The sequence below is a fragment of the Haliotis rubra genome, unplaced genomic scaffold, assembly GCF_003918875.1.
Source record: "Haliotis rubra isolate DU_JTF1 unplaced genomic scaffold, ASM391887v1 Scf543, whole genome shotgun sequence".
Lineage (NCBI taxonomy): Eukaryota > Metazoa > Mollusca > Gastropoda > Lepetellida > Haliotidae > Haliotis > Haliotis rubra.
The window spans coordinates 493,802-512,136 of NW_025767239.1; the positions used below are offsets into that span (position 1 = coordinate 493,802).

General features: G+C 36.9%; 1 protein-coding gene across 6 annotated transcripts in view; it reads left to right on the forward strand.

Annotated features, from left to right (window-relative positions):
• The first annotated feature begins 217 nt into the window (after positions 1 to 217).
• The window catches only part of LOC124253530 (serine/threonine-protein kinase ULK2-like), a 68,330-nt gene continuing 50,212 nt past the window's right edge, over positions 218 to 18,335 (forward strand). For all 6 annotated transcript variants that reach the window (XR_006892229.1, XR_006892228.1, XM_046687325.1 and 3 more), the window contains exons 1-3: positions 218 to 621; positions 5,455 to 5,547; positions 12,726 to 12,776. Coding sequence is in view for 4 of the 6 variants with exons in the window: in XM_046687325.1 (XP_046543281.1) it covers positions 532 to 621; positions 5,455 to 5,547; positions 12,726 to 12,776 (234 nt within the window). In the remaining 2 variants the exon portion in view is untranslated. The remainder of the gene's footprint in view (positions 622 to 5,454; positions 5,548 to 12,725; positions 12,777 to 18,335) is intronic.

Sequence of the window (18,335 nt, forward strand, 5' to 3'; positions counted from 1 at the left end):
CGCGGCATAATATATTCATGGAACTAATTGAATATATTTCGTGGTTGACCGATTTATGCAGAATCAAATGTCATTTAACTATTTTATATTTTCTAGACATCATTAATGTACATATATATAATTACATACTTTAAAATAAAAAACCCGTAAATCTACCAATAATATAGGGCGTCTTACTTCAGCGCCCTATATTTAAGGCGGATGACGGGCGGCGAAACGGTCAAAACCCAAACATAATCAGGTGGTCACTGACATACGAGCGCATTGAGAAGAAAGAATAAATTTGCGTTGTCAAAAGCAACTGATTACGTCGATGTCCGTGAAGATCAGGAACAGTACTGACAATATTTAACTTCAAAATGGAGTCCTAGATTTTATATGAGTCATGTTGGACTTTTGCGATCATGTAAATCGCCTCTAACCCAGCCATCAATGATGGCCCAGACCAGATTCTGTCAGCTCTGGTCGTTCATCTATTCCAATATCATTTTTAATATCGGTCCATAGATCTTGGATATTTCAAGATACAGTATGGAGAATCTTGGGGAGTACGAATACAACAAGAAAGACCTCATCGGCCATGGGGCATTCGCTGTTGTCTTCAAAGGACGAAGTCGGAAGGTAAGGTTCTAATGGCACCGAATTCTCAGACTGTCAGTTGAACAATGCCTGTCAAATTCCATCACGGCAATGCCGTCATGTTTGCTCAAATTGGTTGTTGTTGTCATTAGGACATCTATTTTATCATCGTGTAAGTTCTCTTGTGAACCTATCCCGTCTTTGTTACGTCAGTATAAACAATAGATTGCGTGAAGAATTTTGTGAAAATTGTGTGTGATCCAATGTTTCAAATCCATTATTCTGAGGTTTCACATCAAAATACACTTTTGTAAATGTTGTTATCAAACATTGTACGTAAACTTTGGGGGTCATTTTGTTCAAAATATAGAAAATCCTGGAATTCAATTTCCCTTGTCCTTTGTTGTGAGAAATATTTCCTGGTGCATCTAATGGTCAGTGTATGGGGAAAAGTCCAGTTTTTATAGGCCTGCTAACGTCTTGATTCAACCCCAAAACAATATTTAATTTGAATGATTAGATCAGTAATGGTTTAGAAAAGGCAATGACGCACCTGGATATGACATAGGTAAAGCCACATAGTAGGTCATATATATGTCTATTAATAGATCCACACAATAATAAACACACCATGGTAGACATAGTGAGATTACTGGAAGTTGCATCACATTGTAACATTCATGCTTGGTTCATATGAAATATTATTTTATGTTGTCAGAATGACATCAAATGCTGACATTCATCTATTAAAAACCATTGCCAGTAAAATGTTTCCTTTGATTGTTATTATCCCAATAATGTTTATTTACTTATGTACCTACAGAGCTTATTTCCTTTGTTCTAGTGTTTGTAAGCTTTCCTTTGTGTTCTTTGCATGTCACAATTGAACAATGGGCAGATCTTGCATTTATGGTAGTACTACTTCTTTTGGAATTAATGAAATATATTTACTTGTAGACTAACTTTTAGTTGTAGATATAAATGTTTAAATAAAATGTTATTTAAATTGAAGCCAGACCTATGCATGATTATCATCCCTGTGCTCTAGGCTTTCTTCCTCTAAGGTCTGCAATACAGTGTTCACATATCCATAATCTACTTATTTAGTGTGTGCATAGGTTGGTCAGTCATGATCATAATTTTGATAAGAATTGACTTTGTTAAGAGAATGTTAATCCCTTTGCTAAGAATTATGACAATACGCCTATATTTGCCCAAGCTTATAGTTAATCTAATTTGTTGTATACTCTTCAAAAAGCGTGGGGGAACTTCATTTTAAATTTACGATTGAACATATTTTCCGAGATATATCAGGGTCAATCAGTGTTGATATTATAATAATGAATGTTTTGAGAGTGCATCACCACTTGCACTTCCTATGACCATAGTTGTTTGTACAGTAATCTCTCTTGAAAGATGATTGGTGTATGACATGAAATTTGCATGTGTACGGTTTTCATTTTCAAACCAAAAAACCTGGCTAGAAACAAACACTAACAACTGTGTGAGGTAAGATGATTGTCAAAATTAATGGTCTTTAGTGATTTATTGACTTTCTTGAAAACCGTCAAACTAAAGAATGAAACCCCATGCATGTGTATGGGGCAACTGCATTGTGCACGTGCATCCCATGCATTGTGTTTAGGGTGGTGATAAAGAGAAATAATGGTGCGTTCATGAGATGTCTGTCTTTGACAAGTTTCTTAACGCTTGTACTTTCTATCCAAATTGAAACTTATGAAAGTACAAGTTCCCCTACTTGTTTTTTATATTAAAGGGTATATTTCACTGTTAATCATGAATAGTTAAGATACATCAACCCAAACTGGTTTACTATGTGTTGTTATTTGGGTGAGTGTTTTGTGTTACCCTGATTAAAGTGCTTTCATATTCTGAGGGGGCGGTGGGGTAGCCTAATGGTTAAAGCGTTGGCTCGTCACGCCGAAGACCGGGGTTCGAATCCCCACATGGGCACAATGTGTGAAGCCCATTTCTGGCGTCCGCCGACGTGATGTTGCTGGAATATTGCTAAAAGCGGCGTAAAACCAAACTCAGTCAGTCAGTCATATTCTGAGTTGTTGTAAACTCAATTCATCAACAAATGCCTACATTATAGTGTACAGTAGCATCATAGAGTGTAACTGTATGTTTCTTGCCCCAGGCCGAAGACATATGTCAGTAATTGATGCTGGTAGTTAATTAGTGAACTGAGTGTTATAACATCTGGTCTAATTACCCTCGACCCTTCAATCAGGGTATTCATGTTCGTCCAACTCCTAAAGGCCTTTCAAGAACTTCAGTTACATCAAGTTGTTAATTAAATGTGTTGTGATAGGTACCTGATTTGGTGTGTTAAGGATTAATTTTCCAAATGTATTTTAATTTCAGCAGTCAAAAGAGATTTTGTTGTCATGGGATGTCCGTCGTGTGTATTATCATGATATTAGCTGTGTAGGTTCATAACCATGCCCAAAAGAAACTTTGGTGAAAAAACCCATTAACTTCCTTTGCAATAACTACATTGACTATCATATTGGTATTGTTAAAGAGGATTTATGTTTACTTTAGCTTGTTTAGCAATCAATGTTAAAATTTCAAAATCATGAAAATGTTCATTTGTGTTTAAGCGTGAAATTGACGTTTGAAACTGAAAGTTTTATTTAATTTAAATATCTTTGTTTTGAAATATATTTCTAGAATCTGAAGGTAACATAGTCATTTTGGAGATATTTAATAACTATCGACACATAAGAGTTATTTCTGATCAAACAAATATGAGATAAATCCTATGTACATGCTCAAGTGTACATGTATTTAGTTTCATTCATCCTAATATCCGTACTAGTTTTCCATCCAACATGTGAAGATCCAGGTTAGAAATTGATCTTTAGCAACGCATTTTTGTCATAAAAGATGACTGTTGGAATCAGGTGGTGGCTTTGTTGGTACATGCCATTGTATTCTATTTTTAGTAGATCACTACTCAGGATGTCATCACTGGATTGTCAAGTCCAGATTACTTACAGACTGCCATGATATAGCTGGAATACTGCTGAGTGCTGTGTCAAAACATCAAACACACACTTCCTTGCGATTCCCAGTGAATCTTATCAGAGCCCATTCTGTACTATTCTGTATCTGAAGAAACCCTTATTATATGTTCACAGATTTATAATTATTGTGAGTTATAAACTTGTAATGATTTCCCCAAACCTAGCAATTTGAAAAAGGTATGTCTTAGAACTTGTAGAAAGGAAAACTATCTAGTTAACACTGTTGTTGTCATGCTTGAATGGCCAATGGTCAGTTGGACAGTTTGACAAGGTGGCTGCTGACATGGTTCACAAAAGGAGTGAGGAACAGTTAAGAGACTCATAAATGGCCAGTAATTGCCAGGAGAACTCAAGATGAAAGGGAGCCCTTTATGAACATTGTGTTTCACAGCCATGTGAGGGCATATCCTGCTTGAAGCATGCTGAGCCTGTGGTAGATGATTTATGTTTTCTGGGTGTTCTGTAATGATTTGGTAGAATGTGATAACTATTCAATTCCAAGAGCATGTTGTTATTTGTTTTCATTTTCTATTCCATTGTCCATATTCTCTGCAATAATGTTAAAAAACTTAAGTGTTGAGATCCATGTATTTACTTAAGAAAGTTATGATGATTTTGTAAAAGACCACACTCAACAATATTACAGCTGCATGATGATGACGATGGCAGTCTGTAAAAAATCAAACTTGGGCCAGACAATTCAGTGACTGACAAAAGCATTGATCTTTATTTTCTAACATTAAGATAAATGATAGGTGACAATCAGACTCAGTATCAGACATGATAAAAGATGCGTAAAACAATCAGTTGTTTTTCGGTAAGCAACTATCTACTAAACAGTCAGTTTAAACATTGGTCCATCTTCTTCTTCAAAGCTTTGTTTCAATACTCTACTGTACTAATTCCAGCCCAATAGGCAAGTTAAGATATGCGGATAGTGCAAGGACCTAGTTTTCTAAAGGGTCAGCTTTTCTTGTGTATTTTGCGATCTAAGAGTTTCGATTTAAACTGATAATCATTGTTTTAGATAATTGTGCAAGTCTAAGCCGTTTATTATGACTTAGTGTTTTCTTGTATCAAAAAGTTAGATAGATGAATGTAACGTGCAGCTTTTGTCCATTTACCATGGTCGTTAATCATGATATTTACCACATCAACAGAGACAAACAGAATTTGAACTGTTCTAATTCAACATTAATTTCAATCTTGTCACCCTCGCTGACTTGTATACTAACACTTAGTCTCTAAAAATATATAATTTTGATAGAAACAAACAATTCCTTTTAAATTGAAGAGGAGCCCAAGTGAGATGAGATATTCAGAACTTGAAGAAATCTAGACTTGCTTCATTTAGGGCCTTAGCATTTCAGAATGGAAGGTGAGGTGGAATTGGGTTTAATGTCGTGCTTGAGAATATTTCGCTCATATGACGACGTGCATGCGTGTGTATGTGTATGTGCGGCTGCTTGTACTAGCCCAGACTGAAGCTGGTTTTATAGTGCTAGCCCACTGAGATACCATGCCTCAGTGAAGCATGAATACCCCACTCAGACACATTATACTGACTCCGAGCTGACCAGTCCTTGATGTACCCATTAATGCCGAGTGCCAGGCAGGGACCAACAAGTACCATATTTTAACATCTTTTGGTATGACGCGGTCGGGGATCGAACCCGCGACCTTCCGCTCTTCAGGCGGACGCTCTAAGCACTACACCACAGAGCAGAATGGAAGGGAAAATAAGGCAGGTCAGGGACTGTGAGACAGACTAACTGACCTGTTGCCATGGGTGTAACAATAATGTTTTGAAATTATTTTACAGAGACCTGACAAGGCTGTCGCCATCAAGAGTATAACCAAGAAGAACATTGCCAAATCTCAGCAGCTCCTCAGCAAGGAAATCAAGATTCTCAAGGTGAGGTCACTTATGACTAATCACTCGTCTTCATCAAGAGACTTCACTGTGTACGATCAGCGAGGTTTAGGTGTGTCTGACCAGTGGGCATTGGTCTGTCAAATTAATATGCTGAATCATAGTGGAGTAAGGGACTATTCCCTGATTATGTAGCCTGGAGGTATTAGTACACGTTAGGAGACTAGTCAATATGTGAGCAATATACAGGCTAATATCAGTGTTGACGAGATGTTGGTGACTGTTGGCAAAGGTGTTTGTGTCAATATGTGAGTGACAGTCATCTGAAACAGGATATTGATGGTTCATGCATAGCCTGTGGTGTTACTAAAATAATCCTGAATACTGTCAGCCAAGTGTGATAACATGCATTGAAGCAGAGAGATATTCTGACATGTTATTACCAGTAAAAGCTTCTAATAAAATCATCTGGATTAACAGGTTTTAGGTGGACGTTTTGTACCTGTGTTTTGTATATGGGTAGACGTTATCTGCAGGAACTGTCACAGATGGTGAAGCTATTCAGGTTTATAAAACTGTGGATGTTTGCCACATTATTTTCAGCATTTATTTGCATAAAGATACTTTCATTTAACAAATCTGAGGCTTGTGTTTTTCTTCTTTTGAGCATTTTAAGTAGACATTGTTCATTCAGATTTTCTTCGGTGTTGATTTGTTTAAAAATATTTTAGTCCTGAAATTCACTGTGAACAAAAGGGGCCTAATCGAGCACAGGCTATAGAAAAGGGGCTAAATGTATTAGACATTGTGCTTTGCTATGTGATCTGTACATGTAATGTTACAGCCTGTGTTTGTGGGCAATGGATCAAAAAGTGTTTAATGTTGTGTGCCAAATGGTATGGATGAAATATATTCAATGTGCCCGAAAATTCTGATTATAATACTCACTATGAGTCATATAATGGAACATTTTGATAAATTTGACCAACTCAAATCATTCCAAACCTATTTTGGCTCCTCATCAAAATGTTTTACGGAGACACTCTTAATCTCATAGCTCAACATAGGTGTGGCTGTTGTGAATGCCAGTGTGTATAACAGGAAATCAACGTTTGGATGATAACCTAGTTTATGGGTTTGTTTATGGGTCCAGGACCAATGAAACTTAACTATTCTTGCAGTCATGATAGAGTTTAGGAAATCCAGCTCTCAGGTTTCCAGGTTTCCATGATGTTTATGTATTTTTCAAACAATACATTTAAATGACATTATTGTTGTTATTTTTATGTTTAGATCATGAAGAGGTATGTCAACAACTATTGTCAGAAAGGCACACCTAAATTATCAGTCTGGTTCCCTTTGAAATAGTTTCATGTCTATCCCTAGGTAGAATAGGTCTTCAGTAGGTGTCCAGTTATACAGAAGGCTTTGGTACGATTCTTTTCCTGGTACACCGGATACAATACTATGCATATGATGATAATTACACCAGCTGAATGGCAACACAAAGGCCATGAACTGGAATACTCATATATTTCAGATGTATGGAAAATTAGTGACAGATTGGTTATACCTTTCCCATCATAAAGAAACAGGAAAGGGAAACTGATCCCTCATAGCTGACTGGTAGAACAGAGGTGGATTTTCAAAGTTAATTTGTCCCTTGTGTGCTTGGTCTCCCTTTCCTAAAGAAAGATTTAAATATGTATTTTGTATAGTCATGTATTGTGAGTTTAGTTTTACTCTGCTTTTAGCAATATCGCAGCGATATCACAGGGGGGGACACAAGAAATGGGCATCACACATTGTACCCTAGTCTGTCTCACAGTCCCTGAACCACATTATTTTCCTTACAGCCAAGCCTCTCTGCAGTGCCAAAGCTCTCAATAAAGCAAGTCTAGATTTCCTCAGGTTCTGAATCTCTGGTCTCACTGGGGCTCCTTTTCAATTTAAATGGGCTTGTTTGTTACTATCAAAATTATATATATTCAGAGACTAAGCATTAGTCTAATTGTATCCATGTAGGGAATTGAAGCTGGGTCTTCACCGTGACGAGCAGATGCTTTAACCACTAGGCCGTCATGTATTGTAGTACAGGTGTATCATGTATTGAAAGCCATGCATTCTTATGCATCAGGCTCTTTTACATATATTTTCTCCCTTAGTACATAGTAGTGCAAAACAACCACAATGTGTACTGTGATATAGTTGGTAATTCAGATAAACAAGGGGCGGTGGGGTAGCCTAGTGGTTAAAGCGTTGGCTCGTCACGACGAAAGCCCAGGTTCGAATCCCCACATGGGTACAATGTATGAAGCCTATTTCTGGTGTCCCCTGCCGTGATGTTGTTGGAATATTGCTAAAAGCGGCGTAAAACCAAACTCAGTCAGTCAGATAAACAAATGTCTCGATTAAGAAAACATTGATAAGTTGTTAGGACATTGTTTCAATATAGATGTTCATTGTATACAACACTGGTGTGATTTAGACACAACCAGTCTCCTCTACTCAATGTGAAAAGAGCACAACTTCAAAGAAATCTTGTCCAGAGTGAAGATTAACCATTCTTTTAACATGTTAATTCCCTTGAGATTCTAGAAAGAGTATTCAATTATTTATGGTAATTAGGGTTACACAATATATTATTTCAGAAGTTTCTAACACTGTACCTTTTGTATTACAATACTTCCTTATTACTGTCAATCTTCCTCTGTGTCTGTTTCTAATAGCTTCTTGTGATGTAATTTGTCGTTGAAATATTCTTGAAGTGAGTTTCTATTAGTTTTAATAACCTGTCCCCAGTCCTTTTCACTTTGTGAATAAATTTGTTTAAACACAATAAATCAATCAGCTTAACAGGAGTGTCAGTACAGTATATATTCTAATATGTCAGTAGAAGTCCCTGCAGAGGGAAAATACTTTTGTGAGTCATAATGTGACTGCGGATTAAAACATTTTGGGAACCTCTATGTCAAATAATGTGTCTAATCTTTATCACCCTCTGCCAATCTCTTTGCACAAAGGAACTTTTCACCAAAGAGTAGAGGAAAGTTGGTTATATGTTATAAAATATTGTTTTTGAAATGCACGACATACACAGTTACTGAGATTCATCTCGACCTGCTCAGTGGCCAAGTGACAGTCAAAATTCCCAATTTTAATTAAAACTTTCCCAATTCCACTGAATTTACAGAAAAAAATCATTAAAATGAATCACTGTTAATCTATTTGAAGTTTTCTCTTGATTTGCCAGCAAGAGGCAGTCAGTTTGGAATCCTAGAAATGACTGAGTTATGTACATTATGTGCGTTTTTTTCATCTTATGTTTCTTCTTATGTCTTTTTCTTTTTGAATTGCTGTGTTACTATCGATTAGAAATACATAGCCAATTTTTAATTATGTTCGTAATATTTTAGTTTGCACAACTATAGAATGTCTATGTATGTCCATCATAACTTTGTTGACAGTCTATGCAATTTCTGTATGGAAGACTTATGTGCTTGTGATGAATACTATGCACTATTCCTATCTCCAGGTGTATCTTTACTCACAACACATAATTAAAGGGGTGGAAATAACCCATTGTCTGACGTCCGAGTCCAGTGTTTTTTTCTGTTGGGCAAGCAAATTTGTATATCACACTGTACCGGTGTCCAGTTGACTTTCCAATGTTAATTATGTTGTTTATTTAAAAAATCAACAAGAAAACGGACAGTATAGTGGAAAAATGATTTTACATGTGCCACTGTACTAGAGTACACTAGCAATTTTAAAGTTATTTCCACCCCTGAATTACAGCATTTTATTCCTGCTAGCTCATTTTCTTCTAAAAATGCTTGAACTTAGAAATTCCAAACCAATATAGATCGAAGTTCTCTGTCACACTATGCAATATTATCATGATTACCCAGTCATCTGTTATTGGCCTCATGACCAGACTATACGGATATATTCTGTCCTGTTCTGTTTCAACTGTGAAAAACAACTGAAATAATAACAATATATATTTGTGTATGTGCTGCGGGCAACAAATTAAGGCAAAATATACTGCTTCAAACATATGTGAGCCTTTTGGCTACTTTGACTGTCCAAGTGACTTAAAACAATGCTTATTACATGAATATCTTGTTAGTAATAACCTTCCCAACACTAGAATTGCAGACACTCCTCTTTTTGATTGTTACTGTTTTAACTCTGTTAATATGTTAATATACACTGCATCATTATCATGATGTTAGCATGTTAAAAAGTGACTCAAATTTTGTTTTGAACGGATGCAACATTTAGGCCATTACATTCAAAGTGTGTCAGCTGTGTTGGAGCCAGGTTGCGCTCACAGTTTACTCTCCCAAGGTTCAATATACTGGTGACATATATGTCAAAAGAGGTCACACAGTATAGTCAATATAGTTTACTTTTATAGATTCATAGCCTGTTAGTGAAATCAAAGGAGAAATATATTCCTTCTTCCTACACAGTCAGTTTCAAAGATGTCATGAAGAGCATCTGTAATATTTTGAATTAGCTGGACATCTGCCATTTCTGCTTGTCACATGCCAGAGGACCAGCAGTTAAGATGACTTTTGCTTTTGTCATGTTTGTCAAGTCTCAAAACATTTTTCACACAGTGGAAGCTAGTGCAAAGAAACCTTTCACGTTCAGTAGATAATATATATGTGAACTAGCTGTTCTGAAATAGATCTACAATTAACTGCAAACAACTTAAGTAAATATAACCTCTAAAACTTTAATGGTTGTTTGGATGCTGAAAGCTTCCCTCCTCTTTTGCAGGTAAGGCAGTACAGTAATTGTTGGAAATAAGCCAACATTTTACTGCTCAGTATGAATAATTAACTCACTTTTCCTTTGTCTTCAGCAGAATCTAACATGTTCATCAGGTGACAGTATCTTTTGAACTGGGTTTATGACTGGAATGAGATCTGTTGTTGCCAGTATTAAGTGAGTGAATATGGTTTTTACGCCGTTTTTAGCAATATTCCAGCAATATCACGGCAGGGGACACCACAAATGGGCTTCACACATTGTGCCCATGTGGGGAATCGAACCCGGGTCTTCGGCGTGACGAGCGAACGCTTTAACCACTAGGCTACCCCACCGCCCCGCCAGTATTAAGTATCGTGATAGATGAAATATGCACAGGTTAGCAGCAGCAGAAATTGGCATTAATCCTTTGGTCCCTGCCAAATTGCTCAGTAGGTAAAGTGTCATAAGGTCTAGTTGCTGTTTGCCAATTTCAGGGTTTTGCTGTAGGTTATCATTATAAGGACTGGTGTACGAAACATTCTGTATTCATTGCTGGGTTTTTGCTATCAGTTGTATTTGACCTGAATAGAAATTCCCTATTTTCAGTATTTATGCTACAAGTCCAGTTTGTGGCAAATGTTTTTTCAAGTCTCCTTTCCTTAACTTGTCTGTATATCCGGTATATTATGAGCAAATTTTACCATACAGAAAGAAAGTTTGAAGAGAGTGAATTTAACATATTTCATTGATTGAATGTCAGGAAAACAATAATTCTGTTTGTTATTACCTCACTTTGCATGTTCCTGTACTGTTAAGTTATCTGAAACTATCACTAGCTTCATACAATAGATGGTGTATTTCCCTCTTTTTAATATAGGTTTACATCTAAGGTACCAGTAAATTAATTTGCATATCCTACTTCAATTTTAGCATAGTAAGTCACTGAGAGTGTGATACTAGAAATACTAAACCCTGCCTTTCTTAAATATTGTCCGGAAAAATCACTGGCAGGCAGTGTCATTTCTGCAAATGATGTAGTAAAACAACACTCCAATATGAAAACAAGTTTATTTAAAAACAGTTCCCCTTATCAAGGCACCAGCTAATTATTTTGAATGTGCTCCTTCAATTTTAGCAGTCACTGAGTCTGATGCTAGAAATACTGAGCTATGTCTTCCCTAAATGATGCAGTAAAGCAACCCCCCAATATGAAAACAAGTTAATAAAAATAATTCACCTTATCAAGGATCTAACATTCAAATGGTGCCCATGTCCAATGGATACAAATATCAATAATTTGTGTTGGATAACCAGTATTGATTGAAGAAAGCAGCAACGCTTGCAAACTCAAGTTGTGAGAACGCTTGGGAATTGCATCATTGGGTTTATTCCCCACATGGTCAAAATCAGAATATTTTTGGCTGCAATGAGTTCCAGGTTTTATGTGGCAAAGTTCTCTGTCTGTAATTTTCTCAGTGATCAGCCTTTGAATTATAGATGGTAACATGCTGTGGTCAGTTTGACAGCAGGATGCACATAATGTGAGGCATACAAATGACCGTTTGCTGGTCTTTGGTTGTAATTCTCAACTATGAATTAATCATTGCAGTGTAGGCCTTGGCTGCTTCTCACAATTCTAACTTTAATCTAATTTGAATTCAGTATTTGAAATGGGAATAGTTTAGTTTGAATGAGCGTGTCTCAGAAATAGGAGAGGTTTCTGATTTTCATGATGAAGTAACTGAAACTAGACAGGGCATGCTGTGTTGTTTTGGGATGGTTAAATATTTTCTCAGGATAATTTGCATATCCACCAATGTAGGGTTACTCTTAGTCTGTCATACAGACCCTGAAACAAATATATCCAATGCAGCCCATATAAGACTGGAATATGTGGCAAGTTCAGATTACCACAGTTTTCTGAAAATGAAAAAGGTCTTTCATTTCTATTATATTCAAGAATATAATTTAGTAACTGTTTTTCTGAAAAATATGTTAATTTTAGAGTCTAGATTTTAGTCTGGGTTACTCTGGCCTATTTCATATCTGCAAGAACAATTACTCTATGCCTTTAATATTCATATCTACCAGTATAGAGTTACTTCATATCATTCTATCCCAATTGCATAGATCGTTGCTCATGCTCTTGATCACTGGATTGTCTAGTCCAGACTTGATTATTTACATACTGCCGCCTTAAAGCTGGAATATTGCTGAGTGCAGCGTTAAAGAGCAAACCACCACCAACAACAACAAATCATATTCTAATGTAGAGTCATTTGTGGATATATTCGTATCTACCAGTATATGAGGAGTGAGGAGTTACACTGTTTTCATATCTACCAGGATGGGTATTCTATAGCTGTTTTCATCATGTAGAGTTCCTCATATCTGATACGGTCAATATCAATTCCATATGTTTATATGTTTCGCCAAAGTATACTTTCTCATTTCAGGAGCTGTCTGATCTCCATCATGAAAATGTCGTTGGTCTCATGGATTGCAAGGTAATTGCTATGTCTATACTTCTGTTGATGACTCCCAGGCGACCCGGTGAAGATCCGGATAAGAATTGGTCTTCAGCAACCCATGCTTGTCGTAGGAGGCGACTAACGGGATCGGGTGGTCAGACTCGCTGACTTGGTTGACACATGTCATCGTAATCCAATTGCGTAGATCGATGCTCATGCTGTTGATCACTGGATTGTCTCATCCAAACTGGATAATTTAAAGACAACTGCCATATAGCTGCAATATTGCTAAGTGTGGTGTAAAACAACATACATGCAAACACTCCCAGGTGAAGCTTGGCTTATACATACACAACTGGTGTCAGGAGAGGGTTGTCATGGTCACTTCTGTAATTACAGGATTTAGGTTGTCTGTCAATTACATCTGGAATTGACATGCATATTCATTATATTGTTTAATTGTTGCACTCCACATTATTCCAACAGTGGTAGCCTAGTGGTTAAAGCGTTCGCAAGTCACGCCGAAGCCCATTTCTGGTGTCCCCCGCCGTAATATTGCTGGAATATTGCTAAAAGCGGCGTAAAACCATACTCACTCACTCACTATTCCAGCTGTGGTGTCAAGCTGTAAATGTTTGGGGCTGGCAATCAAGTGATTAACATTACAGCATCAATATAAGCAACTAAGATAATGATGTCATACATCAAAAGTGTCAGCAAGTCTGACTACCAAATTTAAAGTATCATCTTATGGCAGTCATGAGCTGCTGGAGATCTTACCAAGATCTTCATGGGGAAGACAAGCATTTGTTACTGAATAACAATTCTCTCATCAAAGGGGTCTTCAAATTTATATCTTTTTGTGAAGTATTGACTGCTATCTGCTGCAAGAATTTAAACTGGGCTTCATAATATATATACCAAAAAATCCTTTGCTCATCTTGATTTGGAGTTGACATTCCATGAGATAGCTGTTCAGATAGGTGTTAAAACACACTCACTTTGTATTTTGTGCGTTTTCCTCCTTTTATAATTCACTGGAAAACCTTGTTAAACTGGAAACTCACTGGAAAACCTTGTTAAACTGGAGACTCACTGGAAAACCTTGTTAAACTGGAAACTCATTGGAAAACCTTGTTAAACTGGAAACTCACTGTAAAACCTTGTTAAACTGGAAACTCACTGGAAAACCTTGTTAAACTGGAAACTCACTGGAAAACCTTGTTAAACTGGAAACTCATTCAACGGAGGATGTTGGGAATTTGTGTTTCCTTTTGCTATATTAACATGTCAAGACTTGTGAAACTCATACAGTATTTACTCAAGATAATTTTAAAAAATGTAAATATACTTATTGTCAGTAGCACAGAGGTTACTCATTAGATGGGAAAAATTTGAATATTTATTAGTGCAGGTTGACTGAAAAAATATGAAAACCAATTAATACTATTCATGGATATCACATGCTTAAAATAATGATGACCCTGTATGTATACTGTATGTGCACCCATAACACTAAATCCAACCTCCCATGTGGAGAGAGCTGGTGTATGCACACGTGTTACATGAGTGGGGAGAGGTTGGATGCAGCAGTCTAGGTGTTAATTGTTGGGTCATTGAGGGTGTAGTAGTGTTTACCAAGTTCACAGACTAGTGACTCATCAGTGTGGGCCAATCCACACAACACAGATAAGAGAGAGCTCCTCACATACCTACATACTTACTTGTTGTGATCAGCTGATAACCTAATGTTTACATCATATGTCATTGTTTGTTGATATACAGACTAACGCTTAGTTTCTGAATATATGTAATTTTAATTGTAACACATAAACCTAAGTGAAAAGGAGCCCAAGGGAAACCAGAACCTGGGGAAATCTAGACTTGCTTCATTTAGGGCCTTAGCATTTCAGGGAGGGCAAGGCTGTAGGGAAAGTAATATGGTTCAGGGACTGTGACACAGATTAGTTGATATAGTTTTGCTGAAAAAAGCTTTTTTAAAGTGTTATTTTATTGACATGAGTCAGTTTTTATCATTTCATTTCTGATTTGAAAGATCAAGGTTTTTGAAAAGTTACCTGGTTGTTGTTGTTTTGATCAACTTTTGTGATTAGTTTGTTTTGATGTTCAGTAAATACAGTACTCTGACATGGAGTAATGATTGATGATGACATTTTGTATAAATTTACGAAACAATTCATAATTCATTATTACTCCATGATAACTCTACTTAATAAACGCAAGCAGCCTATATTGATACAGTGAATCTTGAATTTTGAAAGGCACATATAGAAATAAACCCTGTGAAGGTCCCTAAGAATACAAAATTAAAAAAATCATATTAATTTATCATGTAGAAAATGTGCTTTGAAATGCAATGTACATCTTAAATAGACCCATGAAGGTCCGGGTTCGAATGAACCTTCAGTAACCCATGCTTGTCGTAAGAGGCGACTAACGGGGATCGGGTGTTCAGGCCTGCCGACTTGAATGACACATTTCGCAGATCGATGCTCATGCTGTTGATCACTTGATTATTTACAGACCGCCGCCATATAGCTGGAATATTGCTGAGTGCGGCGTAAAACTCAACTCACTCACTCACTATTGAAATAAAACATGGTTAGGTAATTGAGGTGTGCAGTATCCTACTTCAGTCACGAAATAAACAATAACAAATGACAGGTTGACATGTATGGTGTCTGAAAGGAGGTGAGCAATATAATACAGTCATGAATTAAATAAAAACAAGTGATTGGTTCATTTGTTGGGTTAGCAATGTCAGGAATTTATAAAGAGGTCCTCAAGACTGGCTAGTTGTATAATTTATAAAGAGGTCCCTTCCGAAATGTCCTTTTCATTAGGTTTGTCATAAAGATCCTTTAACATTCATGCTCAAGTTTGAAAAGTGGTCGATGATGAATAACATTGTTGAGTGAGTTTAGTTTTACACTGCTCTCAGCAATATTCCAGCTATATGGCAGCGGTCTGTAAATAATCATGTCCAGACAATCCAGTGATCAACACCATGAGCATCGTTCTATGCAATTGGGATACAATCTTATGTGTCAACCAAGTCCGCGAGCCTGACTGTCCGATCCCTCCAGGATCATTACACTTAGTGACCATGGTTCATGAGCATCAGTGAATAACATATAACCAGTGTAACACTGGGGCTGGGGGGTGGGTTGGTGCACAGGACAACTTAACAGTTTGGATGGAACACTTAAATGATGCCATTCTATCTTAAGTATACTTGCCACCACCATGTTCAAATGCTTATTAATTTGGGTTGATGTGGTCACGATGCAGGAAGTTGCTCTTAGTAAATAGACTGAAAGGCTTAGCATCAGGAAATGATCAGATAGTTTATGTATGACGTACAGTATGCACTGTCTATCCTTAGTATTGCGAACAAGCAGCCTGCAGGATTTCATTATCAAATATTCAAGTTATTCACAATTATGCATGATAAATCAAAAGGGTATGTGTTTTACTATGACATCATTGCAATATTATATTCCAAATATACTCACAACAAGGTAATTAATACCTAATTCTATTACTGCAGTAAATGTTTCATAATGTGGCTGATTAGCTATTGTAAATTGAAAGAATAAATGTTCTTTAATTTGTTTGAGCAGTATATGATTATATTTATACTTATGCAGGGCTCCAGATAATTTTTCAACATCAGGAGTACGTACTCCTTATTTTTTCAATATAAGAGTACTGGAAAACTTTAAGAGTACATTTAGAGTACTGAATGGAATTTAATGGAGTACCAGTAGTCTTGTGTTTCGTTTCATGTATGCACCACAACATTGCTACTCTTGTGTAAACAGGTCAATAAACAATAAAACAATACTTTCTTCGGATAAATACGACTGTAAATGATTGTGAGACCGTACACCATTGCTGTGGTGCGTATCTGCTACTTTAACCAAAATATGTCCTTCCGTATTGTGCATATTTTTTATCCGTACATCGCCGATACGGCCCTTATCTGGAGCCCTGCTTATGTGAAACAAATGTGAAGTGAAGTAGGGACATCCTTGATCAGCTGGAAATTCAGGTTGCTAATGGATTCCTTTATGATGTAAAAGGGGGGGCCATTGGGTCCACGGGGTTGACATATACAATCTAAATCTAAGAACCCTAAGATTTTTAAGTTTAACATTGAATTATGACAAGGACCCTTTGACTTTCATGCTAAAATTTGAACACTGCTTTAACATGTTTAATGTAAGACTGACTTGGGCTTGCGGGCATGTGCCAGTTTGCATCCCAGTTTAATTGTTAACTATAATGAGTGAAGACAGAATGTGAGACAGTGAAATAAATTATTATTATTTTTCTGGGGAAGAGAAAAAAATTGGACATTGAATTATCATAAGGACCACCTGACTTTCATGCTTAAATTTGAACACTGCCTTAACGTATTTAGCAGTGTTCACAAATGGTGTTTCAAAGTAACAGGACATTGGGTCCTGTAAGTTTCAGATGTCTGTCTGACCCATTGAAAATTCACAGGACCCATAGAATAAAATTAAACTCACATTTCAGATTTAGCATTTCTTATAATTGGCATTGAAATTATTAACAAACATAAGATTTATAAACAGCAATAAACAGCAAACAACTGTCACATGTCACATATAACAACTTCAGTCAAAGTCCTTGTGAAATATACAGTTGGGACACTGGGGCCGGTGGGTTGTAGACTTCTATCGGACCGTTGGGGAATCTACTGGATTTGTCAGAGGGTCAGATGCTATTCGTGAACACTGATTTAGCATGAGAGAATCTGACTCGGCTGGTGGGCAAGTGCCAATTTGCATCCCAGCTTTAACATGTTAAGTATCATGAGTGAATGCAGGAAGAGTGTGAGACAGTGAAGTAATCATTGCACAGTACGCAGCCAGTGTTGGAGCATTACCTGGCTGTACCTATCCTGTTTACAGTTGGAAGGGCAAGGTCGTGCATCCTCCTTGGCAGGAAGAAAATGGGTTACTGTTCCTAATAATATATCCTCTTGAGGGTCTAGATGGGAGGTGTCTAATAAATATTTCATCACATGAAAATATATTGTGGAAAATAACCTTTTTAGAGAATATCATTGTTGAATTAATGCGTTTTGATCTGTTTAAAGCAGTTTGTCAAATGCTTGGTATTATATAAAATGTAAATATGATTCATACACGACCTAGCTAGCCTCACACGAAACAGAGACTAGGAATCAGCTGTTGTTTAGCTGTTGGTTATTGTGCTTACTGCCCGTTCAACCTTCAAGGTCCCTTGATGGTAACCTTCAGATCGCCTGTAGTCATCCATGTGAGAGAAGTATGCTTTGTGCATGGTTCACAACCGATTATTCCCATTGTCAAATGCTTAGCTATTAAGCTTTGACATACATTATTTTGCATACATAATTCAGATTAACAACACCCTTGTTTAACCCAGTGAAATGTGCTGTGTGTGCAGAAATGCGTCAAGTTAGCTTTCATGATAGTGGTCAAGCAACTTTCAGCTACTGACCACCTTAGGTCAGTCACTAGTGGTGATCAGCTGATCACGGCATGCTCGCAGGCTGAT